The sequence below is a fragment of the Tenrec ecaudatus genome, chromosome 1 (assembly GCF_050624435.1).
Source record: "Tenrec ecaudatus isolate mTenEca1 chromosome 1, mTenEca1.hap1, whole genome shotgun sequence".
NCBI lineage: Eukaryota > Metazoa > Chordata > Mammalia > Afrosoricida > Tenrecidae > Tenrec > Tenrec ecaudatus.
The window spans coordinates 130,631,522-130,649,892 of NC_134530.1; the positions used below are offsets into that span (position 1 = coordinate 130,631,522).

The 18,371-nt window shown below is 38.7% G+C and overlaps 1 protein-coding gene across 1 annotated transcript in view; it reads right to left on the reverse strand.

Moving 5' to 3' along the window:
• DPYD (dihydropyrimidine dehydrogenase) overlaps positions 1–18,371 on the reverse strand; it is a 1,117,227-nt gene that overhangs the window by 665,886 nt on the left and 432,970 nt on the right. The window contains exons 9-10 of the mRNA XM_075558725.1: positions 11,123–11,230; positions 9,265–9,434 (exon numbers count right to left, since the gene is read on the reverse strand). Of these exons, the coding sequence (XP_075414840.1) occupies positions 9,265–9,434; positions 11,123–11,230 (278 nt within the window). The remainder of the gene's footprint in view (positions 1–9,264; positions 9,435–11,122; positions 11,231–18,371) is intronic.

Genomic DNA, 18,371 nt, shown 5'->3' on the forward strand with positions numbered 1-18,371 from the left:
GTGGTCTGTGAGGACATCTCCAAACTCAACTATGTGGACAACCCCTCACCCCCAGAAGAATGCATTTTAGAGGACAGCATTGGGGCTACAGCTTGGGTATAGGGGAGCATCAGATTAGAGCACATGGGAGCATCAGATTAGAGCACATGGAGAGGGAGGAGAGAATATCTTGGCCCACCAAGCCCTGCTGACAATATATCTCCTCAGAGCATACAATGCACAGAGAGAACCATAAGGCTTGTCCCACCATGAAACTTGACATCCCTCATTAAACCATAGCACTGCGGGGAACAACACTGGAGACAGTGCAGGAATAAGGCATAATCTGACCACATCACACTTGGGTGAAACTAAAGAGCAGCAAGGAGAGCAAAGGGAGGAAATCCCCAGGGAATACCAAAAATAGACTTTGGAGACAGAGTTTGCCATCCCATCAGACTGGACTGGAAAACACTTGTAAAGGCCAACAAACAGAACTTGAACTATTTATGGGCTTTTCCATTTTTGTCAGTGGCTTTCTTTTGTTATTGTCATTATTGTTTTGTTGGTTTTGATTTCCTTTGTTGTTTTATTTGGCTTTGCCTGGTTTTTGTACTTATTAATGTATCTGCATGTATATCTAGATAAGTTAGGTGGGATGAAAAGAACAGGACCAATGGTTCGGGAGGGGATACAGGAGAAGGGAAGGATGGTGGAATCAACCTAGGGACAAGGGAACAACAAGCGAACTAAATCAATGGAGAGAAAGGCATATGATTGATGCCTGGTGGGGCTTAATTAAGTGCAATGTAGCAGCGAGGAATTATTAAACCTGAGTGAAGGTCAAACATGATGGTGGGACAAGAGGAAAGTAAAAGGAAATAAAGGAAAGAACCAGGACACAACGAACTTTTATAGAGGTCTAAATATAGGCATGTACATGTACAAATATATATAATAAGAGGGAAATATAACTATGTACTCATAACTATAAGTTAAGGTTAAGGTTGCAGATGGACATTGGGCCTCGACTCAAGTACACTCTCAACACAAGAACCTTTTGTTCTAACACTGTGGCATTCAGTGATGCTCGCCTTCCCAACATGATCATTGAAGACAAAATGGGTGCATAAGCAAATGTGGTGAAGAAAGCTGATGGTGCCCAGCTATCCAAAGATAACATTTTGGGTCTTAAAGGCTTGAAGATAAACAAGCTGCTATCTAGCTCAGAAGCAACAAAGCCCACATGGAAGAAACACACCAGCCTGTGTGATCATGAGGTGTCAATGGGATCAGGTATCAGGTATTTAAGACCCAGAACAAAATCATACCAAATGTGGATGGCGGGGTGGGGGGTGGGGGGTGAGGGGCGCATGGAGTGGAGATCCGATGCCCATCTGCAGACAAAGAGGAGTCACAGGGAAGAGATGAGCCAGTCATATATATATGACACAAAAAAGAACATGAAGGCACCCTCATTTGTACACATGCGCATATCTATTGAAATGAATGAGTTACGCTGCTCAAACCTTGACAAGGTTTTCTGTTGGTTTGTTTCATTTCATTTTTCATTTGCCTACTTTCTAGTAGTTTCATAATCTGTGAGGGAAATATAACCTTCTTGTGGGATTATAAAGACTTTTCCCCAGCTTTGTTTCCCCCAAAGACATGCCAACATTAGAGTCTATTTGCCAGTATATGGAGAGACATCCTCCCTGAAAACAGTCTGGTCCCACCACAGGTAGCGCCCCCCCCCACTGCTGTTAAGGACATGGGTTACTTCTCCCTAAAGACTTGGGACCATTGCTTGGTTCCTATAGGTGGGGTTTACACCCGACTGATAATGGTTTCTATAGTGGGCCAGAAAACAGGTCAAACCAGTTCAGTGACATCCAAAGTTAAGCTGCCATCCGGAATCTAGGATCCGCCCTTCTTGTCACAGGAATACCCCTCATCCCTCCTCTTCCTACTGCATGTATATCCCTAGATTGTCCCCATCTCATTGCTGTATAACCTATAGTGTAACCCCTTCCTGTGATGTTTATATTTTCTGTAATTAGTGGGCCTGCACGCCCCCCAAAGATATATAGACCTTGATTAGCAATAAAGAGCTCTATTGAGATGTTTTATTAACAGAAAATCATGTTATTCCCAAATTCTTCCCAAGAGTTTCAGAGCTGCAAAAACTCACATATTTGAGAACACCTCTAAAATATCCTGATCCTGTATCTTTTTTGATTTTTAAAAAACAAAACATTATTCAAGTGTGTTAAATGTAGAAAGCATAGGATAAATGGCATAATGGCAAAGTGATAAAGTATGATATAAAATTATCCTAATTTTACCTAGTTATATTAGGTAAAAATGTATCCTAATATAATCTGTCATAAACCTATATATTCAGATAGATTTATAACCCTGGCTCTCTACTTCCTGACTCTACAGCTTCATGAGGATTAGCACTGCAATGTCTTGGCCCTCTTTTGATGTTCACAAAACAAATGATGGGCAAGAGAGACTAACACTGGAATCTCTATAAATGTTCCAAGTCCCTCATCCAAAACAACAATAAGCACTAGCCACACTTCGATAATGCTTTATGTATACATCTTCTCTCATTCCATTACCTAAAATAATGATATTAGTCTACAAAGGCTACAGCTGTAACACTTATTTAACTTGAAAGTTTCTAATTCTTTTAATGCTAGAATCTCAGATTCCTGACTCACTCCAAAAAATATCCATTCTATAATTATTTGTTGAGAACTATTATGAAAGTGCCGTGGAATTCCACAAGAACAAACAAATCTGTCTTAGAAGAGGTGTATCCACAGTACTCCAGGAAAGGAGGGTGAAATTTCTTACATACTTTCTTGTTGTCTGGAGACAACAGGACATGTTGTCAGGAGAGATCAGTCCCTGAAGAAAGACATCATGTTTGGTAGAGGGCAGTGAACAAGAAGAAGGCACTCAAAGAGATGGAAGGACACAATGACTACAAATTGGGCCCAAACGGAGCAACCCGTGTGAAGACGGAGCCGGACCGTGCAGTGATCTGTTCTGTTGTGCATAGGGTCATTGCATGGCACCTAACAACACCTGCGTTATGTAGCATCCATAGTGCAAGGCAGGGAGAAGACACAGCTGACCAAAGGAGATGGCTAGGACACCTCCTTTCACACCGTACATGTTTGCATAGATTCTACGCCAACAGCAGGTTATTTGGTTCCCTCTAAGTCAATAAAAAAGAAAAAATCCAATATTTTATTGTTCTGCTTCTAATTGATCCCCAGTTAAATATTAACAATTATACAATGGTGCCTCAAAACGTTTGTGAAAAATCCTGTTATATTTTAGTTCCATTTTTTCCACAAGATTTTTGAAACCTCGCCTAATAAGTTCTACTCCTAGTGTTATTGCTCCAAAACCTCTAGCTTTCTCGCAACAATTGGGAAACCATGTTTGAGCTAAATGAATTTTAGACCCTCTGAGCAAGTTAGGCTTAAACTTTGATTCTTGCCTTCCCATAATCCAGTCATAGTGGTCAAGGGGTTAGTCTTTCAATTAGACTCTGACTAGTCTCCATGTCCTAGTGAAGCTCAGTTCTCATCTGCTAATCACTAGGTTAGTGCTTTTATCTTATGCCATGACACTATGGTACAAAGACCTGTAGACCTACTTCTATAAAGATTACAGTGTATGAGCCCTATTGAACAGTTCTACACTGTCACTTGGGGATGCTATGAATCACTGCAGTGAAGTGAAATTACTTGATGTGGCTCCTCTATCCATAGTATTTGAATACCTACGAAGTGACTGGGTGATACCATGCATAAATGGTGTAGATGGCTGTGGTAGATATATAATTGTTGGTCAATTGGAGGATTAAGAGTGTAGGGGTGGAGTTTAGCTTGTCAATCAGATCATAGCCAATGCGGCCTCTGTGTGGGCATGGCCTTCTTCTGAGAATTTTGGGAAATCTGGCACTTCCTCCTTGGAGGTGGGAGACACTTTGCTCTGTGCCAATCCCTGGGAGACATTGCAGCTGACAAGACACATGGAACTACCCTAGAGCCCTAAGCTGGAGAAGCTACATGGACCTACCCTGATGCAACCAGACTTGTAAAGCTGGAGAAGCCATGTAGAGACCCCTGCCAGCGCCAAGATGCTTACAACACCACTGGATCCAAAGACTATCTACCCACTGGTCTGTGATCATCCTGCATTTGGTATCATTGCATGTGTTTCATGAGTCTGAAGAGGACTTTATAGATTGGTATTGGACATATGGGCAAATATCAGACTTACAGGCTTGGATTGGACTGAGTTGGGATGCTTTCTCAATGTTCAATTACCCTTGTATATAAATCTCTTTCTTATACACATATGTATGTCCATGGATTTGTTTCTCTAGTCTGCCCAAACTAACACAATGGTGCTAACTAAAGGATTGACACTTTTTGCCCTTTCACTGGGTAGAACATTGAGCCATCTCAGAAACATGTACAAGAATTGCACGGTCCTCAAGAACGCAGAGTTGCTAGTCTAGTGAGTGAGAGATCAGTACATGAAGCAGTAGTGGCAGCAGAGGTACTAGAAGCTGCAGTACTTAAAGTGACCATCACTCACTTTGTTTCCCAAGGTGAGTGATGCCATCCCCTGGGGGTGCTGGAATGATGTATGGAGTTGCAAAAGCAGATACCTACATGTTTTCACCTAGATAATGGGCTATAATACAAACGTTTTAATTTACAGGAGGAGATGAATCATATAATTTCTAAAAAAGCAGGCCAAATAACATGGAGAACCTATGACTTCAACCATGAGGCAGAGCAGAGGAGCAAGGAAGACCATGAAGCAGAACAGTGGGCTTCTCAATCACAGGAGGAGAGTAACACTCTCCTTTGCACGGGAGGAGCGTGTGCCTTTACACGGGAGGATTGCTTGCAGAGTGAAGTGTTCTCTGGGCATTTATCAGCACTTCAGGAGTTTCATAACACTTGTCCCTATAGGACAGAGGCCAACAACTGTTTGTCGGAGAGGATGAGGACTCTATCTGCCAATAGGAATAAATAAAGATGCTTCAACAAATGGACTGTATCCTTAATGTCTGTGTGTTGGTTTTAATGTTGCCACGTGAAATTTCCTCATAAACACCCCTAATGGTGAACACTGTCGGTGAGTCTGTGTGGCCATTGCAGTGGATGCTGGGACCCAGAGGAGAGACTCCTAGGAGGGATGGCTGGTGTCTGACAGTGGTAAAACCCGTGGTGGATGAAGGCGTGTTTAATCTCTGCCCCATAGGAAGCATCCTGGGACAGATGCAGGGTAGTATCCTTGTTTCCCTCGTGTAGTGGAGGTGGTCAGATATGGAAGCCATGCCACTCCCGAGTCACCTTGTAACAATAAACAACTATAGTCCCCCAGTTTCTGACTGACCCCAAATCATTACAGTCTTTTCCCAACAAAGTAGTCCTTTACAATTTACATCAGAATTCATTTTCTCTGCTCCAGCAGCTTCCTTTCCCACTTGGAGAAAAAGACAAAGGTCTACTGAAGGCGTACAAGATCTCATCTGACCTGCCACCCACTGCCCTTTCTTAGTCTAGTCCAGTCACACTGACCTCTTGTATGTTTCTAGAAGACCAGGAGCCTTTCTCCTCCATTGTTGAATCTATTTGCCTTGTTTGAGAATGTTTTTCTTCCACACATCTGCATTCCTTAAATTTCTTCACTTCCTTGCTCAAACTAAGACACCTTTATATGCAGTTTAACATGACCAGCCACTCTTCAGAAGAAAGATGAGGATTTCTAGTGCTGTAGAGTTAGTCGGTGGGTTGAATTTTGGACAGGGCTGCTCTGTCCCAAGGGGTTACTGTGAGTCACAGTTCATTCAGTGGGAATGTGTGTGGGTTGGTATGCTCAAAATAATATTATCAGAAAAATTATCTCTCCCTTTTTATGCAATCTTCCTAGGAAATTATTAATACTCTTTAATCATTTTTCTCCATAGCACTGTTCTTTAAAAGCAGGTACCATTTAACTACTGATTCTTTTACTGGCTTCCCAAGTGCCTTACCACACTAGGTTCAAGCTACATGAGGGTAGACCTTTCTATGATTTGTTCATTCACAACTGTATACAAATTACTCAAACAATGCCTGTTACCACATAATAGATGCTCAATAAAGTGAGGTTGTTTAAATAATTAAATAGATGAATGTCTATCTTCTCAAGTAATTATCAGGTCTTACTTACATAACTGTTCTTGTCTAGGGCAGAAGAAATATTCATATATTCCTAGAAATTATTATTTATATATCAGAGAAGTTGGATTATATGAAAGAGAATGCAGCATCTTGTTGGTTGAAAGTGAGAAGTATTTGAAACAATTAATGATGAAGATTGAAGATTGCAGTCTTCTGTTTGGATAACAACTCAATATAAAAAAGGTCAAAATTCTCACAACCGGGCCAACAGGTGACATCATGATAAATGTAGAAAAGATTGAAGTGATCAATGATTTTGTCTTACTGGGATACCCAATCAATACTCATGTAAGTTGCAGTCCAGATAGCAAAGATGTGCTGCACTGGGTCAGTCTGAGCACAAGACCTCTTTAGAGTGCTGAAAAGCAAAGACGTTGCTTTTAGGACTAGGAGGTGCCTGGCCAAAGCCACAATACTTTCAACTGACTTATATGCATGTGAAAGTTGGACATTAAAGAAGAAAGACCAAGGAAGCATTGATGTGTTTGAATTGTGCTTTAGAAGAATAATGAAAATACCATGAACAGCTGAAAGGAAAAACAAAGCTGTCTTGCAAGAAGTGTGGCCAGAGTGCTTCTTCGAGGCAGAATGGCAAACCTTCATCGGACATACTTGATAAACGAGAGAGGCCGTGGAAAGGAGGAAGGCCCGCACCCTCATGGAGATCCACTGATCCAGCGACTGCAACAATGGCTTCAAGCACAGGAGCCATTGTGAGGACGCCACAGAACTGGGCGGCCTTTCTTTTTGTCTTTCCCAGGCCACTACGGGTTGGAACTAACTTGACGGCACTGAACCACCACCACAGCATTCCTAGATGTCTTTGGTGATGCTAGGACCACACGATGTAATATAAAATGTATGTAAGTTGATATTGCCACTCACATTCACCCTCTCCTTCCAACCTGGAAGGAGCGGTGTTGTAATGACAGTTTTCTCAGCTGTTGTAGGTTAAAAGAATAACATTGAAAATATTTCGTTCAAAATGTATTTTTTCAAGGCCTGGCATGTCTGAGAGATATTTTGAGTCCAGTTTCAGACCACTTCAATAAAGACTGATTACAATAAAGCAAATCACATAGATTATTTTGGTTTCGTAATACACATAAGGGGGAACTGAATACAAGGATCCACATGTGACCTCTTCCCTGGGAGAGGGACAGCAGAGAAGCGGGGAAGGGAGACTCCGGATAGGGCAAGATATGACAAAATAACGAGGTATAAATTACCAAGGGCATATGGGGGAGGGGGGAATGGGGAGGGAGGGGGGGAAAAAAAAGAGGACCTGATGCAAGGGGCTTAAGTGGAGAGCAAATGCCTTGAGAATGATTGGGGCAGGGAATGTATGGATGTGCTTTATACAATTGATGTATGTATATGTATGGATTGTGGTAAGAGTTGTTTGAGTCCCTAATAAAATGTAAAAGAAGAGAAAAAAATGATTAGGGCAAAGACTGTACAGATGTGCTTTATACAATTGATGTATGTATATGTATGAACTGTGAAAAGAATTGTATCAGCCCCAATAAATTGTTAAAATAAAAAAATAAAATAAAATAAATTATGTCTATACCATACTGTTGTAACCTATTAAGTGTGTGAGAGCATTATAAAAAACGTGTGAAATATTGTGCAAATTATCAAATGACACAGACATAGATGAGTACATGTTGTTGGAAAAATGGAACTGGACCAGTGTTGCAACAGACCTTGAATATGGGAAGAAAAGCAATTTCTATAAACCCAGCAAAACTCAATAGAAAGCGATATGCCTGTCATTATTTCTCTGCCTCTGTGCTATGTAAACTTCAGCACAGGGAACTGTTGAAAGGGATACAATGAGCAAAATATAGCTTATATATTCTATTACAAAGTAGCTATATTAGACAAGTCACTTAACTCTACAATATTTGTTTCTCTTTTGGTGTACGATGATGTGATTGCAATAAACTCTCCAAGAGGAAACAAAAACAAACAAACAAAAATCCCCTATGATGACAAGCCATCTAAACTTGGATTCTGGAAAAAGAAGAGGTTAGATGAAGGAAAGCCCCAAGAATTAAGTTAATTTTTTGAAAACTAACTATGAACCAGTGGTGACTGAGAATTTTATTGAGATTAATCTGTAATGTGGTTAATATTTATGTGACAAATTACCTAGTGACTACAAAGTTAAACTTCTTGCCTAATAGAGAGACTGAAAATATGTTCAGACATTCTAAAGCAAAATAAAATTCTTAATACTGATTAGACAAAATGAGCAATTTGATTCTTATTCTCAGAATTAATATTCTTTAGAAGGCATTATCCTTCTCTAAGAGTTTTACAATTTGAAGTGCCCTTGGTCCCTCTAACCGGCTGCTGCCTCACACAGGGCTAGTCACTGGTCACTAATAAGAATAAAACAATTTAAAATCTGATGTCCTATGTAGCAAGTTCACTAATTATTAATTCTGAATAGCACCTACATTGGAGCTCTTGTGTACAAGGTAATCTCCTTGTTCTATTTGCTCCACAACAGCAAAGGAATTGACTCTTCAGTAAGATCAAGGCATGCATCTTTGAATGCAGATTGTAAACATGACTTATGCAAAATCCTGAATGTTTCTAACTACTACCACTTCTTGTCCTTGTAATCTCCATACATTTTCAGAAGAGTCTATTGTTCACGAAGTAGAAAATTTAGTGCACTACAATGCTACTAGTTGAACAGAATACATTAGCATTGATAACAGGAAGCACTGTTGTTTGCAAAGATAAATGTATCATCTTATCCAAACCAGCATGTGTGTGTGTGTGTGTGTGTGTGTGTGTGTGTGTGTGTACATATATACACCTAGATCTACATATGTATTACTTCAAGTGCCTGGAGTAGAAAAAAATGATGAATTTTTAAAATCTGCATTTGCAAATTTCATGGAGTCTAACGATTTAGACTTGGGGTCGATGTATTGACAGTTTCCTCTACTGAAATGTGCTGCATTACAACTCCATATTTTAGGTGGTTCCGTTTTACCTCCTCTGGGACTGCTCTTATATTAACAAAGCCTTTTCTGAAGACGATGAACACGCGGCGGGCTCCACAGCGGAAAGCGGAAGTTGCGCAGTCAAAGGCAGTGTCTCCAGCCCCGAGAACAATCACGGCTCCCCGTATCGATGGCAATGGAGAGTGACAGGCGCACATTCCTGAATGATGAAAGGAAAACCCCATTTTCAAGTAGAGAAACCATTTCTGCATGACAGCTCAAAAGATACTTGTACTCAAAGCAGTGTAAAATTGCATCTTGCAGTTTTCGAGGATGGAGTGTCACTATCAAATTATTCTGCTTCATTGAAAGACAGTTTTATGCCCATTTTAAAAATATGCTCATATATGTAATTTCATAGTCAGTACCTTTAGCAGTTCTGCCTCCTTTTTCCCTTCTAGAATGATCACGACAATGCGTTCTGAAGAGTTTAGGTCATAACAAACTGGAAATCAATCAATTATAACTCTCTTTGTTAACAGGGTGATAGGTATTTTTAACTTAGCATCATTAAATTTCTGCTTCTCAGAAGGAAAAATTGATTCTTATCATCTGGGTTAACGATATACAGCAATCCAGTGAAGATCTCCTTTGCATATTTTCTTATTCATTTTCTATACAGAGCCCTGCTACATGTAGTGAACTTTGAAAGTTTAAATATTAAATAATTAACTGATCTAAAAGAATGCAAGTGAATACAACTGAAGCATTGCTGAGCATGACTTCCTTATTATAGCCGACACAGAACTGTTACAAGGTTCCTGGTATCCCGAGGTTTTGTTTGCAAAATCAGACAATGAAAGAAACATGACTTTCTGATTGTCCAGTTCTCAAGGACACCTATATAAGGGTTCTTATCCATATGATGAGCCTTATAAAATAAAATGAAGGTGTTCTTTAGATACTGGAGAGTATGGAATCAAATAAAACTTCTAAGATAAATTACTATAATTTTTGAAATGATACCTTGGGTAGAATAGTCCTATAATCCCCATAAATACAATCATTTTGCTTGGAAGAATTTAGACTGAAGATTATACAACTGCCACTTGGTAATTCTAAAATGAATGCTATGTGCACTATGATCTTCAGGACAAAGCGTCCAGTTTCCCTGGAAGGAGGTAATTAGAGATGATATACATATTTCGGTTTAAACTTGTACTGAGTGAGCTAATACCTTTCTTATCTTTAAATGTTGAGAAAAGAATGAGAAGAATGTGTGCCATATCTTTTCCATGGTGAAAAACATGTTGAAATACCTTCAGTTCAGACCATTAAAAATTCAAGGATTTAAGTCACCTTGTTTTTGAAGAAATGTCACTGCTGCTTCATTACTAAGACCACAACTTCGGCCACGTGACCATGGTGTGGCACAGGGGTGGCACTAGATTGCTCTTCTGAGGGTGTCTGAAGTGACACCTATTGCTCAGATTGAACACAAGGGTGTTTTACTTTATGTTGACAAAGTCCCAGTTGAGCGAGAGATCTTGAATCTCTCTGCCTGCATGGACACAAGTCATATGTAATATCAGTCCCGTCAGTCTGGGTACATGCCACAGTGTGAACTTGGAAAATATGCTACTGAGTGAAATAATTCAATCACCAAAAACAGACAAACAGTATCTAATTCCACCCATATGAAACACTTAGACAAGTATAGAGAGACCAAAAAGAAAGTGATGGGTCAGCATTGGGGAGATGATGTGGGAAACAGGCCTTTTCTACTTTACTTGCAGCTAAGGCATGAAACCACGACCTGAAAAACATCCTACTGAGTTTGAATGGAATATAATTGTAAGACATGAAACAACAGAGGCACCTGAAAGAAGCCAAGACAAAATGTTATACCTGGTTTGCTGCTCTTGGCGACAAGTGGCAAAAAGTCTTTGGATGTGTAAAATCCCTGGTCCTGGGTCAGGCCTTGGAAGATGTGATCTTTCTTTGGTTCTGGCAAACCTAAGGAAGAAAATGTTTATAGAATGTCATTAGTGGGAAGAGGGATTTTTGGTACTGGACATGAAAACAAAGTAGAAGTTTGTAATCATTAACATAAACTCCTGACAGAAAAAGAAATATATCTATATCTATATATATGCAAATTACCAGAAAAAGCACAGTGTAACAAAGAATGTCTTTAATATGTAACCAAGCACATATTGCAAATAACATATGCATATTTACATGAATCTCTGCATGCATGTACATTTGCATACACACAAATATATACATATATGTATTCACAAAACAAAATTACACACACCTATATATGTACATTATTAAAAATAAGCATATTATTTCTTCATGTAATGGAGAAAAATGAGTCAGCCAGATAACTATTTACAATATTATAAAAACCAGAAAATTGAAAAGAAAATGTGGATGTTTATCTAATTACTGAATGTGAAAATCATCTATGGCAAAAATCGTCTGGAACAGAAACTCAGATACAAGACAATGTTGTGTTTACCACAGTGTTCAGCTATTCTTCATTTTAGATTAGTATAGAATGTAAAGGATTAAGTAGAAAAATATTTTAATGACATAATTAAAATGAAATGTCTCAAATATCAGTAAGAAAAATATTATCAACAAGAAACAAAAGTAGTGGAATTTGAGAGAAAAAAACCCCATAATTTTAAGTCTATTAGTAATTAAAGAACTGCAAATTAAAACAATTATATGTGATTCTCTCTAAATGCACACAGAAAAATTAAATGAATCTTACTAAAAAGCAAAGCAGAACATAATACTAAAACACAAAAACCGTTCAATGAATTTGCAAAATACAAAACTGTTTACATAGAATGGTTCAAGTTTTCTGTAGAAATATTAGACCTAATATGAGTAGTGATTATATCTGAGGTAATAGAACTACAGACATTCTAGTATTATAGTTATTATTGTTGCTGTTATTCATTTCCACAATTTCTACAAGACACTTGCATTCCTATATAATTAGGATAGAATTACATAATTTTAAAAAGTAAATGAGAAGCAGATTAATATTATTTTTACAAATTAAAAATATATCAAATCTCATGGTAATCTTTGCCAGTAGAGAAATAATTCAACTCAATTCTACAAATAGAGGAAAATTCATAGTTTAATTTTATATGCTAAGATTCATGCTGCAATGGGTCAGTCTAGAGAGGTAGGAATTTATTTTGTAATCAAATGAAGAGCCATCGATGAAGAAAACTGTGGCCCAAGGACCATGTTTGCGATGTAGGATAAGGTAGATGCCATCCACATTGAGCTTCAAGCTGCAGATATTTGTGGTTGAATGCGCAATAACAAACTACAGCCGTCTCTTCTCAGCGCAGGAAACATTCTTCTTCCCTGTGCAGCCGCACTCCAAAGAGCGTTACACTCTGCTTCTAAATTATTTTAAGATATTTCATTTTAAAAACAAGTTCCCAATTATCTAAATAAGTTAAGCAAGTCACTTGACTTGCCTCCCTTGTCCTCTGTATAAATGAGGACAAGACATGACATTCATTTTTGGATAGAGAAGAATATTCTTCGGTTATTGGAATCATAGAAACCATAACATATATGTAAAACTTTTAGAAGGCCAGGGGGTATTGAAGAAGATAAATTTGATGAACATAGTTGACTGTATACTTTAAAATTATTCTATGAAAATTATCTTCCTTGACATCTATTAAAGGATGATTGTAATTTTAGCCCTACTTGGCTACTCAACATATCTAGATTTAAATAAGGAACTAAGTATGCTCTTTCATATGAAAAAGATAACCTATATAGTAGATGGCATTTCAATTTCTTGCTTAAAATGGTCACACCCAGCCTGAAGTGCTATGCAACTTTAAACGATATAATAAGCAACAAATTATAAGGGAAGTCAAAATCAAGAATATAAATGGTGAATTCGGGGATGAAAGTAACTTGCTGTTGTTGAAGATCCAATGTTTAGTCATTCCTAAGTGGGGTTTCACTATTTTCTGCGCTTAAGTAGAAATCATGCTTTATACATGCAATTATTTTCTCTAAACTCGCCACTGGAATAACTACTCTCTGAAGAAGTGCAATGGGAGCCCTGTGCTCAAGAATTGGGCTGCTAACAGAAAGGGCAGTTGTTCAAACCCACCAATCATTCTTCAGTAAAAAGGTGTAGCAACTGATTTCCCTATCAATTACAGCCTGGAAAGTCTCATAGGGTGATTCTCCTTGTAGGATTCTGCTTCTACTACTATCAGTTATTAGAGACCTGAGGGAGAACAGAACTAAACAAGTGCCAAGTACTGTTCCAACCCACTATGCTAACCACAGAGAATTTCACAAGGAAAAAAATCATCTTTTTTTTTTCCACTTAGATCAAGACACACTTGAGATCCAGAGTTCCCTGATCGTTCCTCCCAATGTCCATATTTTTAACAGTTTCCACTTGGAGCATGTGGGGGTGTACATTTTAGGTCATCAACTTTGAATTCAATCATTTAAACTGCTAACCAAGCATCACTCTAGTTCACCCTGGTCCTGCCTGCCCCCTGCAATTTCCAGGATCCCTTCCTTTCCATAGGAAAGTCTTTATCTTCTTCTTGCTGTTTTTGTTTACCTATATCAGTGGTATCATGCAGCGTTTGTCCTTTCTCGATTAACTAATTATACTCTGCATAAAGATCTATAGGTCTACCCAGATCATGAGATGCTTTGTCATGTTTTAAGTGATACATGCTACTCCATTGAATGCATGTGTGTTCCTTTACTCTCCTCCTGATGTTGCTTCCATCGTCTTGCTTTTGCTAACAGTGCTGCAATGAGCATATGCATCCCCATGTCTGTTGGTGTTCTGAGTCTTACTTCTTTAAGAAACATACCCAGGAGAGGGATTACTGAATTCTATGAAATGTCTCCTTCTAGTTGTTTTAGCTCTGTAATCAATTCAATGTTTCCTGGGCCAGGCTCTTCCACTAAATGTTCAAGAGCGTGCCAGTTAGACGCCTGGCCATGTGGATATTATTCAAAGACAGAAAATATGAGCCCTCAAATCGCATATGAGCCTTTTGAAAAGTTCATGGAAAAAGTGCATTATCTTTTAATTCCATTTCCTATAACTCACATAACTAGATGCCAGGTGTGAGTCGAGAGTGTTTTTACATATCACATCAGCAATAATTTAGAGATTCTGCTAATATCCACTGTACCTGAAGCTCTACAGTAGCCTGACCCAACTGTGCTCTATTCTCTATTAGGAAACTGTGTATTAGACAGTGTAAGTACTACCTCTCCCACGACCAGTCATGTGACCTTGAGTAAGTTTCTGTGACAGTTTTATGTAGACATGTGTCTAGGCAACCAACATGGAACTCCCTGCTATCGAGTCAATTGTGGCTCATATTTCTCTCTCCCATCGAGTAGACGAAGAATCATCTCAACCCTATAAGCCAGAGAAGAACTATCCCTGTGGATTCCTGAGAGTGTAAATCTTTACTGAAATAGGAAATTTGCTTTCTCACATGGACAGGTATGATTCCTTAATCTCTTTAGTCATTATTTCATTACTAAGCTGTTGTTATGGGGTGTCAGTGAGTCGGTTCCAATCCAATGTAAACCAAAATAAAGCACCATCCGGTCCTGCACCATCCAGACAATCAGTTATGTTTGAGCCCAGTGTTGTAGCTACCGCGTCAGTGCAGTTTCCAGAGGGTCTTCCTGGTGTTGCCGCCCTCTCTTCCCTTTCCTGGGAAATGAATGGCCTCCCTAAGCCATATCCAAAATACTGAAGATGAACCCGTGCCATCTTTGCTTCTCAGCAGCATTCTGGCTGTACTTCCTCCAGGAAAAATGTGTTTGTTCTTCTGGAAGGGCTTGCTGCTTTGAATATTCTTTACCAATGCCACAACTCCAATCACTTCTTCCTCTCCGGTGTTCTTTATTCATTTTCCACTTTCACACACATATAACGCTATGGAAAATACCATGACATGGGCACACAACAGCTAGTCTGCCAAATGGTATCTCTTTGGCTACAGATTTGCCAAATGAATGTGCAATCTGTTATTTTATTTCCATGTGGACATTTAACTCAAGTTAAATGAAATCCTTGATAACTTTAATCTTTCTATGTTTATTGCAATATCTATTGTTTCAGCTTGAATAATAATTAAATTTTCTTCACAGAGTAAAATTTTAAAGATATTATATACAATTGAGACAGCACATAATAAATAATCAATAAACATTAGCCTTTAATATTATAATAGCTTTATTTATGCTGCAATTTATTTAGTCACACAAATTCTCCAACCTAAGACATGGAAAGATAAAGCTTAAGTCAAAATAAAGTATTAAACTTAGCAAATTTGAACTAAGTACTATGAAAAAAGAAAAATGAGGCAAGCAGAAGTGAAATATAAAAGATAATGAGACTTGTAAACACCCATCTATCAAAGAAAACTTTCCCTGAGAGTAGGTGCATATTAATAAATAAAGTGTGTGTCTATACCAGGATGATTTCAAAGTAACATGGAAATTACTTTTTAATTCACTTTTTCAGTAAGAAGATGGGACTTTATGAATGAGGGGATACTGGCAGAGATTTGACACACAGAGCGATTCCGTGTAGCACATTCATAGTGTTTCTGGCCTATTTGGAAGCACATAGGCGGATTTTGTTCCCTCAGAAAAAGTACGCCAATTTTTTTTTGCATTTCAAATATTATTTATCAAGGAATATCTCCATAATGATGATTGGAAAGCATACGCTTCAAATTCCTTGGGATGGAAATAAATCAGACTCAGACTGATGATTCTACAGGGTGAGCACAGGCCCCTAGGGGGCAGTCACGTAGATCCAAAGTTGGTCAAAAACTTTGCAAGATCCCAGCAGCCCTCAAGGTCAGGTGCCCCCCATAAGACCGCTCCCTGGTGGCAGGCATAGAGTCCCAGCAAGTAGGAAGGCAAAGAGGCAAAAAGGTGCTATAGCAAAATGTGGTGAGGAAATCAGATGATGGCCGCCTATTAGATAAAATAGTGTCGGGGGTCTTAAAGGCTTGTGTCCAAACAAGGAACCATCTAAGTGAGATGCCAACTAAGTTCACGTGAGAGAAGCCCACCACCATCAGCCACCAGAGGATGTGCCGCATATTCTGAAATAGAAGGAGGGGTTCTCCTACGGAGTGCGAATCTGTTTTGCTGAAGTGGAAGCCAAATATCCACTTGTGGAACTTCATCTGAAGTAAGCCTCCAGTGGACTCCCTCTGCCCACAGTTGAGGGATAGGAGAAGAGTGGTGAGTAAGCAGAGTGCATTAGAGTTGAGTTCAGAAGATCAAAGGCATGTATTTGACTTGAACGGTTAAATCCTTGTCACTGCTGATCCTCCCTGTGATGCATGCAGGACCTGCTGTAGTTTCCATTTTTTTCGGTAATTTTGGTGTGTACTGTGTTGTTTGGTGTTTGGTTGTGCATACTAGGGTATATCTCAGAGGAGTTAGGTCTTTGGGGTCAACTTCTGGAAGTTGTGTTACAGGTTTTTTGTTTACCAGTATATGAAACCCAGGATTGATGAACAGCAAGTAGACTCGGGAATTTGGTATGAGGGGTATAGTTGTCATGGCAGAGGGAAGGATCACCGTGTAGATAAGAAATGTTTGGAAACGGATTGTGGTAGCAATGTTCAATTATGCTGGACATGATTGACCTATGGGACAATATGATATATGCATTATCTGATATGATATATGAATAATACAAGTATTAATTTCCAATTAATAATAGTACATATTCTAAAAATGAATGTCATCCCCACCATTTCTCAATCTTATACAAAAGGCTAACCCCCCCTCCCCAATTGTCATAAGGATATCATTTGATTGCTGTACAGGTACCATCAAGTAGACATTATCCAACTGCAACCAATCCCCTGAGCCACTACACAGGGGAAGGTGTGGCAGTCTGCTTCCTTAAAGATGACAGTCTTGAAAGCCTTCCTTACAGGAAAGTTCTACTTTGTCCTATGGGGTGGCTATGAGAATGGATTGCCTTGATGGCAGTGGATGTCTTTGGGGGGCAAACTTTATATTGCAGAAAATGTAAGTTACTACTCAGCACAGATTTTTCTTGGGTGTCTCAGATTTTAAGCCTGTTCCTGGAGTCGTTTGGAGGCACTGATACAGAAAACCGGTTTGTATAGACCATATCACCTCTAGTTTCGTAGAGATGATTTTCCACTATATTTTTAGCCATTAGGCTATATTAGTTTGTTAATTTTTCATCCTACTTTAAAATATGTAAATAATTCAAACCCCCAAAATTACAGGATAAGACAAATATGGTAAGAAACACTGGGAAATGAATGAGCTATTAAGGAGCTGCTAAAGGAACCTGTGTATGGACCCATGATGGCTAACTGATTATGCATTGAGCTGCCAATCATAAGGTGAACGGTTCAAACCCACCAGTCACTCTGAAGCCTTGAAAAGATTCAAAGGTTTGAAAACCCAAAGGGGCAGCTCATCTCTGCCCCTTTGGGTTTTCAAACCCAAACCTTTGGGTTAAGGTCACTCTAAGCTAAATGGATTAGATGCCAGTGTGTTTTACTTTTGGGTCTGCTAGCCTGTGCAGTCTACAAAGAGACTACAAGTTAGACACTATAAAGCCAGAACACAGCTTGAAAAGGGTAGAAAGTTAAAAAAAAGAAATTTGAAAAGACACATTTATGGAAGGAAAGTGTGAGGGCAGTTTACAGTGTCAAAATGTAGGAATTTTCAGAAATCCTTTGAAGATCTACATTTATCTTCTTCAAATTAGGCGGCAAATATACTAGAACACATTTTAATATATAGGAGTCAATAGATAAGCTTGGTTAAATGTTTCAGAGGTGACTATAGGTTTCTTTATAAGAAAAAATTCTAACGTATTTTAATAGTTTCTCTACTTTCTGCTTCCTTGACCTTGGACCAGCAGTCTGCGTGAGTTCCCCTCTCTCTGTCTCTCTCTCTGTCTCTCTCTCTCTCTGTCTCTCTAAATATATATATATATATATATATATATATATATATATATATATATATATATATATATATATATATATATATATATAAGTATCCCAGTTTTATTTCTCCTGAGAATCCT